The sequence below is a fragment of the Wyeomyia smithii genome, chromosome 1 (genome assembly GCF_029784165.1).
Source record: "Wyeomyia smithii strain HCP4-BCI-WySm-NY-G18 chromosome 1, ASM2978416v1, whole genome shotgun sequence".
NCBI lineage: Eukaryota > Metazoa > Arthropoda > Insecta > Diptera > Culicidae > Wyeomyia > Wyeomyia smithii.
Window position 1 is genome coordinate 11283212 of NC_073694.1, and position 20413 is coordinate 11303624.

Here is a 20413-nt window from a genome sequence, read left to right on the forward strand (position 1 = left end):
TGAAAAAAAAAGTTCTCACGAAAGCTTAAATCTCCCGTTTCGATCCCGTCGCCCGGCAACGGCAAATGTTTTGTTATCTCACATTGCATATAACCGTTAAAAGGTTACACTTTTTTTCTCACTCTCTTCTGACTGTCTCGTTTGTGTTTAATCAGTCGCTGCATCGCCTACTTGGCACTTGGCGCATGTTGTCATGTTTCTGGCCATGTGCTTTCTTCGTCTGCGTCCGTTCGTCCGTCCGAAGCGGCCGGTGGTGATGCGCGCTTGCTGCGCGTCGTTTTGTCGCTCGTCGGATTTTTTAAACTCTCCTAAAATCTTCGGGGTCCGATGTGTGTGCGTGGAGGTGCCACTCTGCAACATGGGTTTTATCTGGTTATTGTTGTTGCTGCTGGTTGCTGGTGGTGTCGTTGGAACAACCATGCGCGCATCATATTGGCTTATTTTTTTTTCGGTACGACAGCCGCCACCAGTGGTGGGGGTTTGGCTATATTTATTGATACAAACAATGCTGCCAATATTCAGTCCGAGATTCAGCTTCCCACAGTGAATACCGCGGGTCATTTTCGTCCGGTGTCTTCGAGTGTCAAAAACGGTTGTGATTTTTAAGATTCGAGTGCTTTCTTCGATCAGTTTCGAATCAGAGAATGAAGATTCTAGTGGTAAGTGACTTCGATGCTGGTGCAAGCGACAAACCAAAGGACTGTCCGATTGTTGAAAAGTGATGCTTTTTGTTTTGCGATGGCAGTGCAGTGAATGCTAAAATGTGCTATTCTATTTCGTCAAGGTTTATTTGGCTTGTGTGGCCATGGTTTCTGCTCGGCCGGAAGCCCCACTGCAAGGATACAATTATAACCCCCCGCGGCCAGTCGGTCACCCGCAGGTTCACTCGCAGAGTTTTGGGGTATCCAGTAGCTACCAGGCAGCTCCAGCTCCAGCTTATCACGCTCCAGCTTATCACCCACCGGCAGCCACGGGTTTTGGATCGGCCGTGTCCTCTAGTTTCGGATCGGCTAGTACCACTGGTTTCGGATCGGCCATCTCCTCCAGCTCTGGATCGGCTTTCGCCAGCGGTGGTCAAAGCCAATTCTTTGGTAAGTTCTGAACCAAGGACCCAAGTTTGTGTCATTTCTGAAATCGGTCTACCATCACAGCTCCTCAGCAGACCGTAGTCCAGAAGCACATCTACGTGCACGTGCCCCCACAGGAACAGGAAGAAGTGCACAGTCCACAATTCGTTTCTCAAGGTGTAGCCCGTAAACATTACAAGATTATCTTTATCAAAACACCGAACGTACAACCGTCGGCTGCCCAAATCGCGCTACAGCAGGCCCAACAAGAGGAGAAGACCATCGTTTACGTGCTGGTGAAGAAACCCGACGAACAGCAAGAACTGAGCATCCCAGAGTTGGCTCCAGTTCCGCCAAGCAAACCCGAGGTCTACTTCATCAAGTACAAGGCCAACCGTGGCGGGGCACAGCTTGGATCGTCCTCGAGCGGATCTGGTTTCGCTTCTGCGCTGGGATCTACGGCTGTGTCCTCGGGAGGCTCATCTTCCGTCAGCGGTGGTGGCAGTAAGTAGAATTCATTCCTTACTTTTTATTTCCCACAGAGAGCAAAACAACGCGAACCAAAAGTCAACGAACTTTTTTTTCCCCATTCTCATCAGTTCTGACGCATCTACCTCCCTCTCTGACTCGTTCTCTGCCTACAATTTGTTTGGGCGGCGCAGGGAGATGATGTTTACATCACTTTTTGTTTCATTGGACCGCCATCGGTTGGAATTCCGTCGGACGGACTGGTTTTCGTTTTTCTCCGGCGTAGAAAGCGAATGGGGAAACCATGACGGGGCAAGAACGTTCCCAGCGTTTACCGTTACCACCGGGCAGATAAAGGGAAGCATTTTTTTTTCCTTCACTTCGAGAGGAGCATTTTAATGGATTTTCAATAGGGTCGTAAACTTGTTGGCTCTTCGTTTCCGTGGTGTCTGTTGTTATGGTTCAGCTCTTTCGTTGCTGCAACAGAATGCCAGCAACGGGGTTTTGATCGTTTTTTTTTTATAGTAGGTGGCTAATTGTGGCGTTTCCCGTTTAAAAGTTGAATAGTTTTGTCAATTTTCGTTTATTTTCTAGTGGTGCAGTGTTTCGAAATTTTTCTACTTGCGGAAATTAAAGTTCCTCGCGAATCCTTTATTCTACGCTAACATTGGGAAACAGCTATGCTATTGTTCGATAAAATCTTAATCACTTTTCATCATTTTTTGCTTTAAAATTGGTAACTCTTATGTTGTACACTGATTTTATTCTTGACTCATGTTTGTTTTATTCAATGTTTTATTTTTCACCACTTTTTTTATTACAGTCTACTTTTCGGTTTCTTTCCTATCTTCTGTCCATTTTTTTTCAGTTAAATTTTTTCGGCCAACTATTACCATTTCGGCGAAAGTTTGCTGCTGCACTTTTTCTCATTGTTCAATGTCGTTTGACGTTTCAATGTTCATTTTTTTTCTCTAGCTTTTCCTAATTTCTTTCTACAAAATTGATCTATTTTGTTGTTTTGAACTATTTTGTGTTGCATTATTTTTACTATATTACACAGGTTTGTTTCCATGTTTTGATCACTCAACTATTTCTTAATTCAATTTTGTAACCTCTTTTATCCTATCTTGAACTAAATCATCTGCTCTAGTCCTTAGTGTCTTTTGCCTTCTCTGTTTCTGAGTAGTTGGTTTTCAACTAGTTTCAGCTAAAACAATTGAAAAAAAATTGACATCTGCTCTTGATTGTTAAATTTTTTTATTTTATCTGTTCCTTGATCTATAGATAAATTAACCTATAGTGGACCGCTTTGCTTTATTAACCTATAGTGGACCACCTGTCAGATTAACCTATTTTCTTCAGGCATAAATCAAAATTTATAAATGTTTCTGGTGCAGCTCGACTGGATGAGGTTTTTTCCGATGAAAGTTTTCTCAAAATCCCTCGAGTTTCAACATTAAATATCTCAGTCATTTAAGGAAAATTCCGCTGAGAGTTTTATCTGTTTATTTTCGCCGTGATTTCCTGTTTCCTCTGTGTTTTAGTTTGTTTTTTTTTAAACTCTGTTGTTTTTTACTTTCGAATTTTTCATGTATGAAATTGCATTTAATTTTTAAACTTCTGACTGCATTTAATTTTTAAACTTCTGATCGCACCACCCTCAACTACGCACAATGCCTTGAGAGCGTAATGATTGTAACAGAGAGCGAGTGTCCCCTCACACGCAAAGAACATCAGCGAGATACTACTATATCTATGGCCTGCGTGTGATCGAGACGTTCACTGCCGTGATATAACATTATGACGTACATCCATTTGATCAGTAACGAACGGGTTACTTGTCACTTTTATATTAAAATGGTGCATACGTCATTTTATTTTCTTGATTCTCTGCAACGTACGAATAAGTAACAACTAAAAGAATAATACCACAAGATGGGTCTCCGAATAACGAACAAATTGGCATAAGAACCCCATATTTGAAAAAATGGCGCTTACGTCAGTCTGCGAGATTACGGCAGTTCAGTCGGTGTTCTTTCACGGAATTATAACAGAAATTGTATTTCTGTTGTACTTTTGTCAAACTTTTTTGCGTTTTTGTACTATTGTGTTTTAAATTTTCTACAGCTTTGCTGTATTTTTTGCAACAACAATTTGTTATATATTTTCGTTTTAGTAGAATTTTTGTAATGTTTTTGGTGTATTTTAAGTTTACTTTTATGTATTTTCACTGCATTTTAAACGATTTTTTCTCTTATTTTTATGAATATTTGTAGTCATTTCGTTTTATTTTCTGTGTATTTAAATACTTGTTGTATTTTTTTGGTTTTCTAAAACCCCATCAAAATAAGGACTAATTGTATCGTTTTAGTTAAAACTTGAAATTGGCATTTTCGTTTGCCATTATAAGGTGGAATTTTGTAGCATTTTTCCTCTTATTTATCTTGAAAAGTTCACATATAAAATTTGTTGTTACATTTTTTACATATTTCATTTGTTAAAAAAGCTTATTTTATATTTTCCTTAGTACTTTGATATCAAACTTTTCTATGCATTTCAGCTTTGCCGCTATTGCCATTTTAAACCCTGCACTGTTTGTTTGATCGTTTCGTCCTCTCTAGTTTTTTTTGCCATTTCACAATGTGTTTTATATTTTCTGCAAACTGTTCTACTTACTTAGTTTTTCAAACCATTTACTTTGTGTCTTTCTTGATAGTGTCTTTTAATTTATGTTTTGAATTATTTCCTGCAGATCTGCGTTTGCGACTTGTTAGCTTTTGAACTTTATTTTGCATTTTTTACTGCTTTAAATAACTGATTAGTCGTGCTGATGTGTGAATTTTTGTGTGGGTGATTAGTTTTCTGCCAGCTGAGCTTTCCCATACGTTTTGATTCAGGTTTTTCAACGTCCAATTGTAACTCATTTTTACTCAAAAGACGCTGCGAAATCTAACTTTTCAATCTAACACTTTAGAGAAATGGTGTTTTCCACAGAGTTGTAGATAACATTGTCAGAAACACTTTGCTGAAAACTTTTTCCTTTTATTTTCTCTTGTTTAGGGGATACACCTTTTCGAATAGTCCTTAAAATTTGATTTTTTGAATATCTGTAGAACCGTAGAATTTAGAAGGCAACGTTGTTCGTTGTAAGTTTTACCGACCGTTGCCAGGCAATGGTTTCGTGCATTTTGAACGGCTCATCCTAAATAACACCGACCCAAATACACAGCAAAACCATTGCAGTGTGCATATTCGGCCGAGTTGACGACTTACAGGCATGACCGGGCAGCAGGCTTGTCATATTTCCACAGAGGATCACTAGCGTGTAGGAAAATATCTTTCACTGTGAAAACAACTACTCTCAAACTGGGTGGCTAAGCGACGCACTGCTTGTAGAGAGCAGCGAATTGTGTGTATCTAAGTAGCTTGCAGAAAAAAACTTCGCGGTGGAATCTGAAATATCTCTCCAGGGTGTGAACTAGTGTGAGCTTTTTTACACGAAAGGACGTATTTCTGAATACCTCTGTGTATTCTTACTAGAGTAATTCGCCACTCTTGTTTCACTCAGCTGCAAGTGTATTAATTTTTCTGCGAGCGATAGAAACACAGCACAAAGCAGAATGAAGAAGTTTGGTGGGAAAAAATTCTACATGCAGGGCTTATGCGATGAATATTCACTTTACTTTTTCCACATATTGTGAGGAGTACCAAGCCTGCCGGGCAGTGCCTTTCTTCTGTTTGGGTTGCTGTCAGGCATCCCAATGGTACAGTCTTCTTTCAACTGTCTTCTAAGGACATGTTTTCTGTTGCTGTTTGTTCGTGATACCTATTAGAGATGGTCGGGTTTCGGGTTTTCAAATCCGAAACCCGAGCCTGACCCGTACCCGAAGGGTTCGGGTCGGGTTTGGGTTTGAAAATTTTTAGAAGTGTCGGATACGGGTCGGTTTCGGGTTTTGTGCAAAAAATATTTTCGGGTACGGGTCGGGTTCGGGTTCAGGTCGGGTTTGGGTATGAAAACCCGGAACCCGACTATAAAATCTATGAAATCTCGGGTTCGGGTCGGGTTCGGGTTTCAAAGAAATAAAATTTTCGGGTTCGGGTTTGAACGAAAAAAAAAGTTTCGGGTTCGGGTCGGGTACGAGTTTGAAAAACATCAAACCCGACCATCTTTAATACCTATCCGCGCTGGCAGTTCGATAGTTTTATTAAGAACGTATTGGCAACAATGCGTCACAAAAGGAAACGAAATTGTACTCCACGGTTCGATTCGGCATTATTTGGAGGATGTCTTTGGGATTGCGAATGTAGAAAAGAGGAGAAGACGTTCGTGTCCACACTGTACGAACAGCGCGTTTCGGTAACAGCCCGAATCCACCGGAGACATTGCCCATGATGGATGTCGTGTGACGGCTGTTAAAAAGGCCGTGGGAAGAAGAAGAGTAAGGACTGCTCGGCAACTAACCGACAGCCTTCGTGCAAAGAAAAGCTAACTCGGCAATAGAGCGGCTGTGTACTGTGTATCGACATGGTAATAAGGAGAACAGCAAAGAAGAAAAAAACGTTCGTGTATAAAGAATCAGACGGTAACGTTATAGTCGCAATATATTTTATCTGTCGGTTGTCTTTATTTTGCCGATACTACTACTGTCATGGAGGGACGCTCTCGAATGTTATCGAAAAACTGTCATCGCTTAGTACATATTTTCCGTCTGGTTGCTGTAATGAATCCATTTTCCATCATCCGTCACGATAAGATGAAGAATTCTCTCCTCTTTTTCGCCGCTGGAGTGGTTGTTCACAGGCAAAAAAACTGCGCCAAACGTCACTTGGTTTTAAATCATAAGGAACCCAAGTTTCTTGCAGGCTTTACCTATTCTCTTGATTTTTACTCACATTTTCTCCTTTACCTGTCAAACGCCTTGGAGAACTAGACTTTCTATCACACAGAGTCAATAACTAACGACATTTAGTCGTAGAGTATTTCAGTCGCAGAGTACACTTTCACTCACAAACATTATTGAACGAGAAGTTGACCGAAGAGCAAAACATGTAGGTTCACATTGAAGCTACATCCTACATGGGTGCGTACACGCAAAACTTTTCCTTATTACTTTAGAAGCAATAGCGCAAAATTGCCTTATAGGTAACAAACCTATTACTTGAAAGGCAATAAAATTCAACACATACTGCCATATATTTAGCACGTGTTACGGGAGTACGACTATCTAATAATGGTCGTTTCAACCACATGCAAGATTTTTTTCTGTCAAAAACTGCTCCCTTTCCATCTCAAGTAAAAAAAATCACACACCGTCGCATATGTTGCACATGTTACAAGTTTCACCAATCTTCAATTCATCCGGTGAGCGTGTATTAGTTCACTCGTTGTATGCATACGGAGTAGAGGAAGAATATGACAAGAGCTGCCAAGCAGCATTTTCCCCGTCATAGAGTATGCAAACGTTGATGATTTCAAAGACTTGAAATGCGTCTTTAAATGACATCACGATCTGTAAACTTAGAGAAAAACAAAAACATTCGCTTTCTTGCAAGCTGTCTACAGCACATAATCATTGGTTCATGGAAACTCATTTGCACCTGTTTGAAAATACAAAACTCGTGCCCATCCAGAACAATATTCGCAACTTCGGCAACTCTGGTCAGACAGTATTACATATTACCATTTCAAGTAAACACTGGGGGACGAAACGAAAGTGTTTCTAATTAGACATTTGAGATTCTGATTATGTGTTGATGAAGGGGAAAAAATGAACCAGATCGTTGCATCAATACAAATGCAGCGAGTGAAGTCTTGCTAACACATGCATAGCGCTTTTGCTACACATACGTACATAGCATCTGTTGGGCACACATTGCAGATCTACCATTTGTTTCCGTTGTGGCGATTCAAGTTTTAATCATCAATTACTTGACAGATTTTAATCCTTTTTGCGGTAAACAAATTCGAATTGCTACAATTAGTAATAATTATCGTTTTATTTTATAATTTTGTAAAAAAAATCTTTAGAACGTATGCATTTTTCGGCGATCATGAATCTGCCGAGTCCAGCGAAAAACAGTCTTTAATCCTATTTCTAGATATTTTCAACTAATAAGATAGAAAGTGATATACAAATTAACAAGATTTACTACTTTTTAGACGTAAAAAAAATAATGTTGATCAATAATTTATCCGAACGAAAGCAAAACAAAATCCGAATATAACGTTTTTTAAACCGGCATTTTTCCCAATTAATCTATACTTTTTGAAAGCTTCATACAATTTACAAGGTACGTCTCTATCAGCAATATATTCTGCAAAAACGGAAAATGTAATATTTTTCGATAAATGTATTGTTTAAAATTCGCGCCACTTGGGTTAGCCTGGGTCACAACTTTAACATTTCCCAGTTTTACCGCACACCGCATTTTAATACCTGAAACAATTTTTTTTATGTTGTAAGCAAACATGTTAGCTTGTGAAAATAAGAATTAATTGCGTGATTTGCGTGTTGAATATTCGAAAATAATTATTTAAATTAAATTGCTCCTGCTTGTCCATGTTAATCATACGGAGCTGTCACTTTTGCCTGCCCAACAGATGACTAATACATATGCACTGTGCAAATGCCCTATTGCGGTGCTTGGCTGTATGTTCTCCTGCAGAAACACATACAAGCGTGTGCCCGTCATAATTTTTGTTACTTTTCGGTTATTACTATTTGTGTATAATGCGCAGTCATAAGACAGAATAAGTAATAAAAAATTGCCCTAAAGTAATAAAATGTTCCCCGTTTGCGTTGGGTGTATTCTGCAGAACGTTCGATTTTATACTGTTTTTGTCGCATCCCAGAGCGACGAAGATAGTGACGCAATTCTCCGATGTTCGCTGAGCAATTCATTTCACTTATCTTGCACGTTTTACTGTGCTTCTACTTTGTTAAACAAGAGCTTTTATTGACCAGAGAAACTATTTGTCTGCGCAGATGGTGTGATGCACATTGAACGTAAGCTGACAGTTGATAAGAGAGGTAAAAATGAATTTCTCTTTAAGATCAAGATAAGCAAAACGAAGCTTGGTTTCTTGTTTTTTAATCATATCCAAGGCGTGCAATCGTTTGGAATTGGTTTGGCTGGTACCTCCTAATACCGAAGCAAGCTGTTCCTGCGTTTGGCAAAGATCCTCATCGAGCAATTCTTCCAATTTAGAATCTGTAATGATTTCCGGCCTTCATCCACGCGGACAGTCGTCAATATCAAAATTACCACCTTTGAAGCAACGGAACCAATCACGGCACTTTCGAGGCGTCTCTTCGTCGTTTTCTTTATATGAAATTAGAAAAGTAACGTTTGCCGCAAACGTTGAATATTTGGCATAAAATCTGACATTTTCACACAACTCAAAATATATGACGCCACAATAAAATCAGTCACGTTTCAGAGCGATTTCAGATATGTTACTGCTGGTACCGTCTATTGACAAATAGTGAGAACAAATAGTGCGCACCTAATAGTGTTTATGTGGTAATTTAGCTGTATTTTCATTACATTTCCGTTGAACTTCCTCCTTGTTTTTGTGCTTGTTTGCTGTTTTGTTGTATTTTTGACGATATTTATATTGTCTCTATGTTCTGCTTCAAGTACCAAACTCTATTTTGTTGCTGATTTTTTTTTAATTTTTTTTCCGTTAGTTTGTTGTATTTATGCAATTCGTATTCGTTTTTTAATGTATGTTTGCTGAATTTTTGCTGTATTCTTGTCTTTTTTGTACTTTAGTTGTGTTTTTGATGATGTTTTCTTATTTGTTGTATTTTCAACAAAATTGGTATTTTGAAGTAGAATACTTCTCTCAGGAAGTTCGGCTACCTAGGGATGTGAAATGAAAATCTAAAACCGAAAAAAGTGAAAAATATGTCCAATTTCAAATACTAATAAATCGGTTAGTATTCGATGGATTTCCTTCGTTCTTGCAGCAATAGATTGGAAAATCTTCTAAGATTCTTCCCAAAATAAGATAGTTGTAATTTTATTATTCACACTATTGTACTATTGAAAATAGTCAAGTCTGTCAAGACGAAAATTCGACCTCTGATTGGTCGTTATATGCTTGCTTCCCAAGCACGGTCGACAGGATCATATACCTTGCAATTGAAAACATGCTATTTGGCCTATATAAGAGCCTGTTTCAGCCGGAGCCGCTCATAATAGTTCTAGACAGCGACAACAGCAGTCGTCCTTCCTTAGCAGCAGCACTAGCCCTGTGGTTGGTCACCACGTCTCAGGAGCAGCGCGGTTTTTCTCAGCGTGTGTCACCAGACTGCCATTATTCCCCCCGTGTTGGGGCAGCATGAAGATTGCCATCAGGAAATCCAATTTCGGAAATAAAAATGCCTTTTTTAAGGCAAATAAACAAGTCATTGAAAGTTAATAATTTTTGTCAACGCAAGCATGCATTCTGTGTTGCATCCTAGCAATTTAAATTTGTCGCACCCGTCTAATTTACTGAATGTGAAACAGCTTCCACAGTGCATGTTGTCCGTGTATCTCAATTCCCCCAATGTTAGGGCAGCTCAAAGGTTGTAATTAGCAACCGATTTTGAACCGCAAAATGCTTTTTTCAAGGCACATAAAAAATAATTGAAGGTTAATAATTTTCTGGCATCAACACAAGCAGACATTCTGTGCGGGATGCAATCAAATTCTGTTTTAGTTGTCTAATTTTTACTTTATTTAGTAAACCCCCCACTGTAGGGGCAGCGCAAAGGCTGCGATCAGCATAACCGACATTGAATAATAAACTGCCCTGTTAGAACGCATTCACAAAAGCAGTTAGTTCGACTATGCAGAGCTAATATGAAGTCGATTCAATCAATCAGCGTAAACAGAATTTCGTCGTCTCCCAGCTGCCAAGTTGCAACATGATGCAACACGCAACAGCAAGCAAACGAAATCGCTTGATGTTACAAACCGCAATAAGATACGGGTTAAAACCGTTGCGTGTGTGAGAGCAACATCGGTGTTTATTCGCTGGATACAAAAATCAAATACGAATTGTGGAATAATTCGTCTAAAGAACATAAGGAAATGGTAAACCTGAACTGAAAGGCGTGGCCTATTACGTAGCACCCTTCGACTATAAAAGAGTGTTTCTGGGCAAACTAGCTACATTCATCAGTCGGATAGTGAGCTGGATGGACCGTCCACAACGTTGACAGCAGATATCAGCACTCAGCAGTAACAGAGGATAGCAGCGGGTTGCGCCTGCGGCTGCCTTCAAATTAAACAAATCACTTGCCCTGTGGTTGGTCACCACGTCTCAGGCCTCTGCCAGGCTGACTTTCGTACGATAGCGGCGGTATTAGCGGTTGATGCATTTGCCAACACTTACTCCAGTAAAGCCGTGTCTAATTTTCAATGTGAAAACACCTTTCTATTGTGTTGGCCGTGCGCATTAGGCCTCTGCCAGGCTAAACGCGAAAAGCGGCGCGAACCGATTCGCCCGGCCGTAGGTTAATGTACAGTCGTAAGTAGAGCTGGGTAAAAGTATTCTACTTCAACTTTGCGGTCGTGGCTTTGCACACAACCCTTCTGTGATTTTTTTTATTCATTTCTGTTGCACTTCTGGTGCACTTTTATACGGTCAAAGGCGGTTTCAATGGCATTTTTTTCTGTGTTATTATTATGTTTTTGCGTTGTTGTATTTTTTTTTCATTTCTGTAGTATTTTTTATGCTTTTTTTGCGTATTTTTTAAGTATTTTATTGCAATTTTTTATTATTCTGGATTGTAATTTCTTAATTTTACAGTTTTTTCAATGATATTTTTTTTTATTTCCTCAATTTTAAGGGTATTATTTTCTTATTGAATTTACAATATATCTTCGCTAATTTTTTTTGTTTTATATTCCATTATAACTTTTATTATATTCTATTTCTTTGAACTGTTTTGTTTTTTATCCTTGTTGCATTAATATTGTGGTTCTGTTGTATTTTTTATTGAAGTTTGCTGTATTTTTACGGTATATTTTTTGCTTTTATTGTGTTTTTGATGTATTTGACTTTAACTGTTATATTCACACTCAAATTAGAACACTCAGCACCTTTGTTTTAGTTAGGCAAATACAAGGAGATATTGTGCATCATTTTCTCCCGTTTTTTATGATAAAATTCGCAACTGTTTTGTGTTGCGTTTAATATTATTTCAACGTTTTGAACATTCAACCTTTTCCGTAATTTTGGTGTTCAAATTGTTTTTTCTGTCTTTCTTTTATATCCTGCAAAGTTCACATTTAATGTCTGCTGCTCCATATTTCACACCGTTTTGTTTTTATGTTATCAAATTTTCAAATATTTTTTTCCATACATTCTGTACCATTTTAAATGTGTTTTTCCTATGTTTTAAAATTTTGTCAGTCTTCATCTGTGTTTAACTATTTAAATTACTCCGTTCAGATCTATTTCAGTAATGTCAGGAAGTTTTTCGTGTTTTTGTCTGATTTCTTGTAAGCATATCAATTGGCTGATTAATGTTATTTTATTCCCTTTTTGATTATTCCATTTCTTTTAAGTTTTTTATAGGTTTTTTATCATAGAAAACTGCTCTGCTTCTTTTTATTTGTAGAACATACTATTTCTGCATAGTTACTAGTTTTGATCGTTGTCGTATTTTTGATTTCTGTTTCCTAAATGCTCTGAACTGTTTTTATCATTTCGACACTGTAGACCTCTGACACCGTTTCTGAGTAACTTGACGTGTACTTTTTTTCTGTTTTAGATTTTATTTTTTTTTCCTTCTTGCCAACATTTGAAGTTTCAACTTGTACTTTGATCTTTACTTTCTTATATTTAGTTGTTTATAAATATTCATTTTGAACCGTCCAAAGTCGGGTATGTATTTGCAGTCTTTTAGGTTACTTCTAGATACTTTTGTGACCTTCATTTCTACTTTTACATACTGCCACAAATTTTATATCTTTCAGTAATTCATTTGTTGTCACTTGAGTTGAAGCGCGTTGTTCAATTCTCTTAGAACCATTTTCCTGTCTATTTTTGAAGCATCATTTATGTCTACAAATTTAATTTTCAGTACTGGTTTCCTTTTTTTCTAAAACTGTTTTAATTATGACAAAATGTACGATAACTGCAATTCAGGGCTTCCATTCATTTAACGGTCATAAGGAAAGAAAGTGTAGCAATTTCATAAATATAGATACTAGGCATTTTTGAGGCATGATCGTGAGTTAATGCGCGTGCGTTTATGCGTGGGTTTGAGTAGGACCTCGACAGCCTTTTTCGTTACTTTTAGCGCCCTTTTGTTCAATCCAGTATTATTTTTGTTATTTTTTCTCAGTTTCCCGGGTAACCTTTTTGGAATATTATTTAAATTCGTCTAAGGACTGAGAAGCTGGTTGGATTGATGTATTCAGTATTATCGAAGGCCCTTCCGATATCAACCAAAGCGCATAATGTTGTTTCTTCTATAAACAGAACAATTGAGTCTCATTCATTTGCGCTAAATAATCTACGAGTCTGAACGTTTTCGGGAACGTTCGATTTGTCGCATTTTCAGCCTTTGGTCTGGAGACTATTTTGTCCTAAAAATCTCAATTCAATTATTTTGAACTCTCTGAATACCGTAGAGTTTCTTCTAAATAACTCAGATTCCACTGGTCAGAGGTGACACCAGTTTGCAAAGGTTCGTGGAGCTTGGTTTTTGACTCTTCTAATTAGTCTAATTTTACCAAAAACTAATAATTTATAAAGAAGTTGACGCTTTGCAGCTTCATCAAATATTGGTGTTCAGTTTATATAAATTCCATCTTCAAAAGTACGCTTTTTATCGATGATGATGCATTTTTTATGTGTATGGTCCGGGTGGAATGGAATCTGGAGCTACTGTTAACAGTTCGGTGGCAGTAGAATTCTCGAAAGATCAGAGAGAACTACAACCTTGATCTGTCGACTACGATATTCCTGAAAGATACACCAGGAGCTCATACAAGAAGGTCACAGACAGAAGAAAACTCTCTAGCTTCCTCATCTGAGCTCTGCAGTCGTATTCCGGTGGTAAAAAGACTTGAAATATGATTTTTTTTGTTCCTCTTTGCTTTTTCGGAAACACGCAACATTTTTCAAAGATTTTTTTTTGACTATTTCCTTCAAGTAGTGAAGTTCGGCTGCTGGTCATATTTTGGTGTTCGTAACTTGTCTTATTATGAATCTAAGTTGGCCTTACCCTTTAGTGTTCCATGTCTTTCAATCGTATCAGCCGTATTTTATCTTTGTATCGTTTTATTGTTTGTCATCATTCATTGGCCTTATTTATGTTGTCATTTTCACGTGAACTGGTTTCAACTCCAGTTCATCTTCAATAACTTCTGGGTGCTTACGGAGAGTTTACAACCAGTTGACCTTGAACCCATTATCTGCCCGTTTATTTTAGTTGCTATGAGACTATTTCAAAATTATTCAGTTTCATTGAATAGAATTTTGAAAACGTGAAAGCTGTCTCGCACTCTTGGGCTTCCTGTTTATACAATATTCAGACCAAACATATCGTGTTTGATTTCTTTTTGTCGCCCGAAGAATCGAAAGTACCAAAATACGTCTCGAATTGATGAATTGTTTGAAGGGCTCCGAGCAAAACATACGCCTCATGTTGGTTTTACTAGCACAGGCTAATCGTCTTTCGATGTGAGAAGGTGTGAGATTGAGAGCTTCCGGGACACGTTTGAATTCAAAATTTCCTCAATTTCCAGAAGCGTTCTTCCTCGTTACTACTTTCACATGATGAACTGCTTCAATTTGCCCTTTCAATCGCTCTGTCGATCACGAACAATTTTTCGTTACGAATCCTGAGTTCGGATTCCGAATGCAGCTCACATTTCACATTCACATTGCACTTCAATGGTTATGATGAACGTTAACAAATCGACGCGTTCAGAGAAAAAAAGCACCCATGGCTTACTAGATGCGAAATACTATCAAAGGTATAAAACGGGTGGTATATTGTACACTCTCAACTGATTGTACCAAGTTATGATTACAAATACTGTACGCCAATTTTGGTTGTGGTTTTTTTTTTTTAACTTCGCCTCTTCAAAATCATCCGATAGCAATCGAAATTCCACCCGAAAAAAGCGAAAGTTTCGAACGCATCCAACGAAAATCCTGCAGCCCGCCGGATGAGGGATCGAGGATCGATCGATCGACCGATCGATCATCCGTGTTGGCTTCGAACGCTTCGAAACCAACGGGCACAAATATTATGCAGATGTCACTTTCGCTTTCCGTCGTTATGCTAATTTTGATTGTACGCGCAGCATCACCAGCCGGAAGATCATCTTCGGTTTTATTATTATTTAACCTTTTTTTTTCTTGTAGACAGAGAAAGTTAACCATTTTCGAAAAGCCGAATTTACAAATGCTCATCCTTCCTCAAAATCTATTGACAAACGCAGTTCAAAACTGGTTTGTTTGGGATGATTCGATTATTATGTAAATCGGGTGAGTGCGTAACAACCGGCGATCCTACGCCTCGCAATGGGGTATAACGGTCGCCACTCCAGTCGGAACCGGTTCCCGAAAATGTTGCTGGTTCATCATGCCGCCTGTTTCGTTTCGGTGATTTATCGGCAGACAGAGAGAGAGACAAGATTTATCAGACCAGTTCGAAAAAAGCGTGCGAACGGCGGTCTCGTGTGAAGTAATCAAGCGAAAAAAAAAATGCATCAGCTAAACTGGATGACATTTTAACCGATCGGTTGCGTAATTCGCATTCTTCAAAAGATGAACTTTCGGATTAACTTTGTTTTTTGATCGAAAATGTCCCCAACCTAGTTTCGCGAATTTGAGATTAGCTAATCTCGGTCGGCTTCCGAAACTCATAACAATCATGCAAAACTTATTACGCTTGAGAAATCTACATAAGCGACTCCGGGTGACGAACGTCACCCAAGCGTTGGATAAATATTTGCCAAGACGATTTCTCTGTCGAAGCGAACGCAATAACAATTAACCACTGCAAGTGTCTTCCTCGTTCGAATCTCGTGTTGTCACTTGCCATACAAACAGATAGTAAACTATGTAAAACCACCTAGAGAGTGAGAGAGAGAGGGAGAAACAAAGGCGTCAGTTAAACCCATCCCCAAGTACTACACCTAATAATGTTACTTACCGAGAGTTTTCACTTTCTTTCCACAAACGCAGGCCTGCCGCACACGCAATACGGCGCCCCTGGCGGCGGTCACCAGGGATACCCCTAAACAACAGCAACCACAGCCGACAGACTGCAAAACAAACTCTATCAGCATTCGCACAAACACACACGCACACACATACACAGACATTATCAGACACATCAGAGAGAACGCCGCGATACCTCCATAGTTGCTGTAGAATTAGTCTAGTGTTTTAGTAGGAAGTTACGGGAGGAGGTCACACACACACGGAAGCAAACACATGAAAACAAAGGGACAGTAGAGGCAACCGAAGCAGCGAAGGCGGCCATCGGGTGACCATTTTGCTTTCCCTAACGGTGACGAAAGCAAAATGGTACGCTTTGGCAAACGAGGAGAAGCGCTGCCCCGGGCTGCACCACATTCGCGCCCATTCCACAAAAGCGGAACGGAAATGGCTGACAATTTTTTCTCGCTATTTTAAATTATTGATTGAATAAGAAGCGAATTTCTAATTGTAGTGATTCGATAGGCTTATAGGCGAAAAAACTAGTGAAAGAGAAAAACGAGGAGGAAAAACTAAACAAATTGTTGTCTAAATTTAAGATGAATATAATAAAAGAGAGATTTTATTAGAATAAAAAAAAAACAACAGTATAGAACTGGTTTTTATTGGCTAAAACATTGACTCTAGTGAAGAAGAATAAGAATACCAAACATAGTCTCACCGTTCTGGTTTTAGGTTAGGTCAGGAAGATCTGGAGCCGGGTACAGCCCGTACAGCTTGAGAAACTTATGGTACACGTACTCGGACAGGACCGACCTATAGCGGGACACCGTAGCTGGTGCTGGGGCTTGGTCCCGGCGGCGCTCCGTACTCTCCGCTTGGGGATCCGCTTTCAGGATATGGACCACCGAAACTCCCTTCCTGTTTCTATTGTTTTCCCATGAAACAAAAATATCAATTAAATTTGGGGTTACTTGAGGTCATCATCAGTTGGTCTAGGTCACCTGCGTTTTGTAGCGAATGAAGTACACCTCCGGTTTTGAGGGAGGCGTCGGAGCCGCCGTCGGAATGATGATCTCCTCCGGTTCGTCCTGCTTCTTGACCAGCACGTAGACTAGGGTTTTCTCCTCGTTCTGAGGCAACGGCGGTATCACCGGTGGAGGCTGCGTCGGCGGCGACGGCGCCTTGATGAAGACGATTTTGTAGTGCTTCTGGGGTGGAGGCACGGTGATGGGTTTCCTAGAGGAACAAGAAACGTATAAAAAAATAGTCGATTTTAAATTGATTAACATTGATTCTAGTGACGTTGTTAATCTTTAAGAGGATAGAAAACGAAAAAAAAATTGAACAGACAATTCGAAGTTCGATTGATCTCATTCGGCAACCACTTTTAAGGATATAATATAAATACTCTTCGACGAAACCTTTTTGTTTCCTAAATTTCACCCGTTTGGTTGTTCACCTCTTTTGCAGGTTAACGATGCTGGATCCCTAAAAACGGAAGCTATAACCGATCAGTTTTCGGTGCTTTTCAGCTAACTTTATGCTTGTACAATCTATTTTGATTCTGTGAACCACCGATAAAGTACTATTCTTCTAATATGATTGGAAATGATATTTTCGCACCAGGCCCAAAATTGGTGACCGAGTATGATTTTTTTAGTAAACTGAATGCGGTTTATAGAGCTACATGCTATCACTGTGATGAGGTTTACATTGGACAAACCAAGAAAAATTTTGGCATTCTTTTTTGACAGACCATTATCGCCTTAACTATTGTTTAATTCCTTGTCTCACGGTCCTCTAATAGATGAAGCTTTCCACTATCATTGTGCTAGTTCAACAAATAAGAAGGGTGTGCGATAAAACAATTTTTCATCTGTTGTTGGTAGGCGGTTCTTTGAGGGCCACCACAAATATCGTGAAAAAGTTTGATGAGCATTAATTGGCGTTGTCCAGCGCGATCGTGCCTCAAATATAATGCACTATTTTTTCTCCTCAATCATGATTGACCATTAGTGTTCGGAACAATTTTTATATTTTCCTGTTACAATACTTCTGCATTTTGACGTAGGACTACGTCTAACCGCACTATATCGAGATACATTCTGTGGAAACTAAAACCAAGGTGTAACGTCGGAATCAGTGCTCTGATCAATCCTTTTTTCTACCGAACACAAAAATATCAGTCATTCAATTTCATCTTATCCGTTTTGTGCGAGACTTCGTACACCGTTCGTCTCTCCGAGCTGTCGCGTTCAATTTCGTTTTCCGATTGCAAAATAAAACGAACGGGCATTACGATCATCTCTTTTCCTCTCTAGTGTAGAATCCTCGCAATCCTGTTCGCACTACTTTATGACGATTTTTTTCGCATTTTCCTTTTGTTCAATATCCATTGATTTTTAGTGGCAATGAACGACCGGAAAAAATTTCATTTGACCGGCAGTCGCTGTATGCTTCTGATGCGTATGTTCTGTTACAGCGTTTTGGTGGCTGGAGGCGCTTGTTTTTGTTGTTGTTGTTGTTAATGTTTAGCGATTATGGAAAAGTGAGGTGTTAAAGCTGTTTGATTAATTCTTCATACATCTCTCAAAGCATCCATGGAAATCAAAGCATCGCGTTTGGACATGAGTAGTGTAGTTACATCTGCCAACGCGGCTAGCACTTTATGTTGCGCAGCTCGCGTCACGGCGGTGCACAGTGGGGCGGCTCCATACAAATGCTGGCCAAGCGAAAAAATATCTTCGAATCATGGAAAATACATGGTTTTTATATAATTTTGGGACGCTGAGTCCGAATTTGATATTATTTTTGCATGAAAATGCGTATTTTTGACGCCAGGGAAAATTTCATGTTTTTTATATATATTATATGAGGAAAATTTTACGTCGGCTTCAATCTTTTGGAAAATAAAATGCATGATGCTTGAAAGACTTTCATATGCCATAAAAAACATAAAATATTAATCAGTTATTAAGAAAAAGAAAAAAAAGTTGAAAAATATGCTTCGTGTTGAAAATTACTTATGACTTGTTTTTTTTTTTCAAAGTGACTATTGATTCTTTTTATCGCATTCGCATTTTTTTCCATTCACTTTCACCTTCATCTTTATTTTTGTGTTCATTTTCAATACAGTTTTAATATCTTCAAGAAGGGTTTTCGTAATGCAGTTTCTAACGTCAAAATAATTAGTCACTATTTGCTCTGTAGAAATTAGCAGGCGATGTATTATGTTATGGTTTATGTTTACACGATTGTTTTTACATGTGACTGGTATGATATAACTTAAAACATGATTTTGGTAGTCAGTGCTGGTGATCCAAAACATAAACAATGACTAGTTTTTGAGACTTCGTAAATTATCAAAATATAGATCAGTTAAACTTGTAAATATGCAAATAGTGTGATTAATTATACTGAAACTTGTTCGAAAACGTTGTTATTATCAGACTAATATGAGTCATTTGTTATTATGTAGACGGTTTGCAGTGTACAATTCAAATTTACATTTTTGAAATCCGACATGTGCCGAACACTCGTTGTTTCTCTTCGAAAGAAAGGTACTCTGCGCAACTCTGCGCAATATCGGACTAGATGCATTTTAAGGCATTTTTTCCAAGCTATCTTTTAAAACTAGTGCCAATAGTGCCAAACCCTGCCGTTTAAACTTTAAACGCTGTTTTATGCAAAAAATACGTAATTTTTTGATTCCGTCAATTTATACATATATACATTATCCAATGATGAGGATTATACATTATCCAATGATTAGGATTTATTCTCCACTATTTTATAGACAACTTTTACTTAGACGTCATCAAGATTCAAGTTACTCTTGGGGCTCCAGCAAATTTCGCAACATTGCATTTTTTTTTTCAAGAAAAACGCTAAAAAACGCTGACTCAGTACACTTTGAAAAATCATAGAAAATTCAAATTTTGTCGTAATGCTCTAAAAATTTGGATCCTGTCACTTCAAAAGTATACAACTATAGGAAGAATATAATTGAAATGAAATTCACATTTTCAATTTTGGGTCGATGGCCAGCGATTCCCCACTGTGCGGTGGTGTACTTTGTCCGAAGCTAATTTAGATTTTCGCATCGCTAAGTACAGGTCACACTCGATTATATATAGTCTCTGATTTTTTTCCACTATATATAATCGAATTTTATATATAATCTAATCAGAGAAAAAATGTATTTTATTCATTTTACATGAATGTTTTATTATTTTCGAATAAATAGGAAGAATTTTATTTTTGACTCATCCCCCTAAAAGTCAGCAAACACAGTTCTTATGAAAATTATACATATATCTTGTAGTTATTCTTGTAGTTATTCCTGGTGTCAAATGGAAAGAAAAAGTTAGATCAGTATATATTGATTTGTCAACTCGTTCGTTTTTAATTTCTCAAATTTTTGAAAATTTTCAAATTATTCGTTTGTTCCTAAATTTTTTAATTTCTTTTTTTTATTTTTGAAATTTGTTTTATTAAGGGTTTTTCAATTTCTTTTAATTTTTAAATTCCAAAAACCAAAAAACCAAAATTTTTCATTGTTTTTAATTATTTTTTATTTTTTTCCCTTTCTATCAAGCGTAACGTATTTTCTGGATGTTCTCTTACGAAATGTTCGCTCTAGATCACATTTGAAATTTAAAAAAAATTTTTTTGCTACTATATATACTGCCGT

The 20413-nt window shown here is 38.1% G+C and overlaps 2 protein-coding genes across 2 annotated transcripts in view; one reads left to right on the forward strand and one right to left on the reverse strand.

Moving 5' to 3' along the window:
* Positions 1-504: 504 nt before the first annotated feature.
* On the forward strand, positions 505-16354 carry LOC129717790 (uncharacterized). Its single transcript, XM_055667956.1, has 4 exons — positions 505-659; positions 785-1091; positions 1152-1571; positions 15742-16354. The coding sequence occupies exons 1-4, from the start codon at positions 645-647 to the stop codon at positions 15795-15797; spliced, it is 798 nt and encodes a 265-aa protein (XP_055523931.1). The 5' UTR covers positions 505-644; the 3' UTR covers positions 15798-16354.
* A 9-nt stretch (positions 16355-16363) lies between these two features.
* LOC129717791 (uncharacterized) overlaps positions 16364-20413 on the reverse strand; it is a 39140-nt gene continuing 35090 nt past the window's right edge. Inside the window, exons 3-4 of the mRNA XM_055667957.1 lie at positions 16722-16956; positions 16364-16644 (exon numbers count right to left, since the gene is read on the reverse strand). Of these exons, the coding sequence (XP_055523932.1) occupies positions 16534-16644; positions 16722-16956 (346 nt within the window). The 3' untranslated portion in view covers positions 16364-16533. The remainder of the gene's footprint in view (positions 16645-16721; positions 16957-20413) is intronic.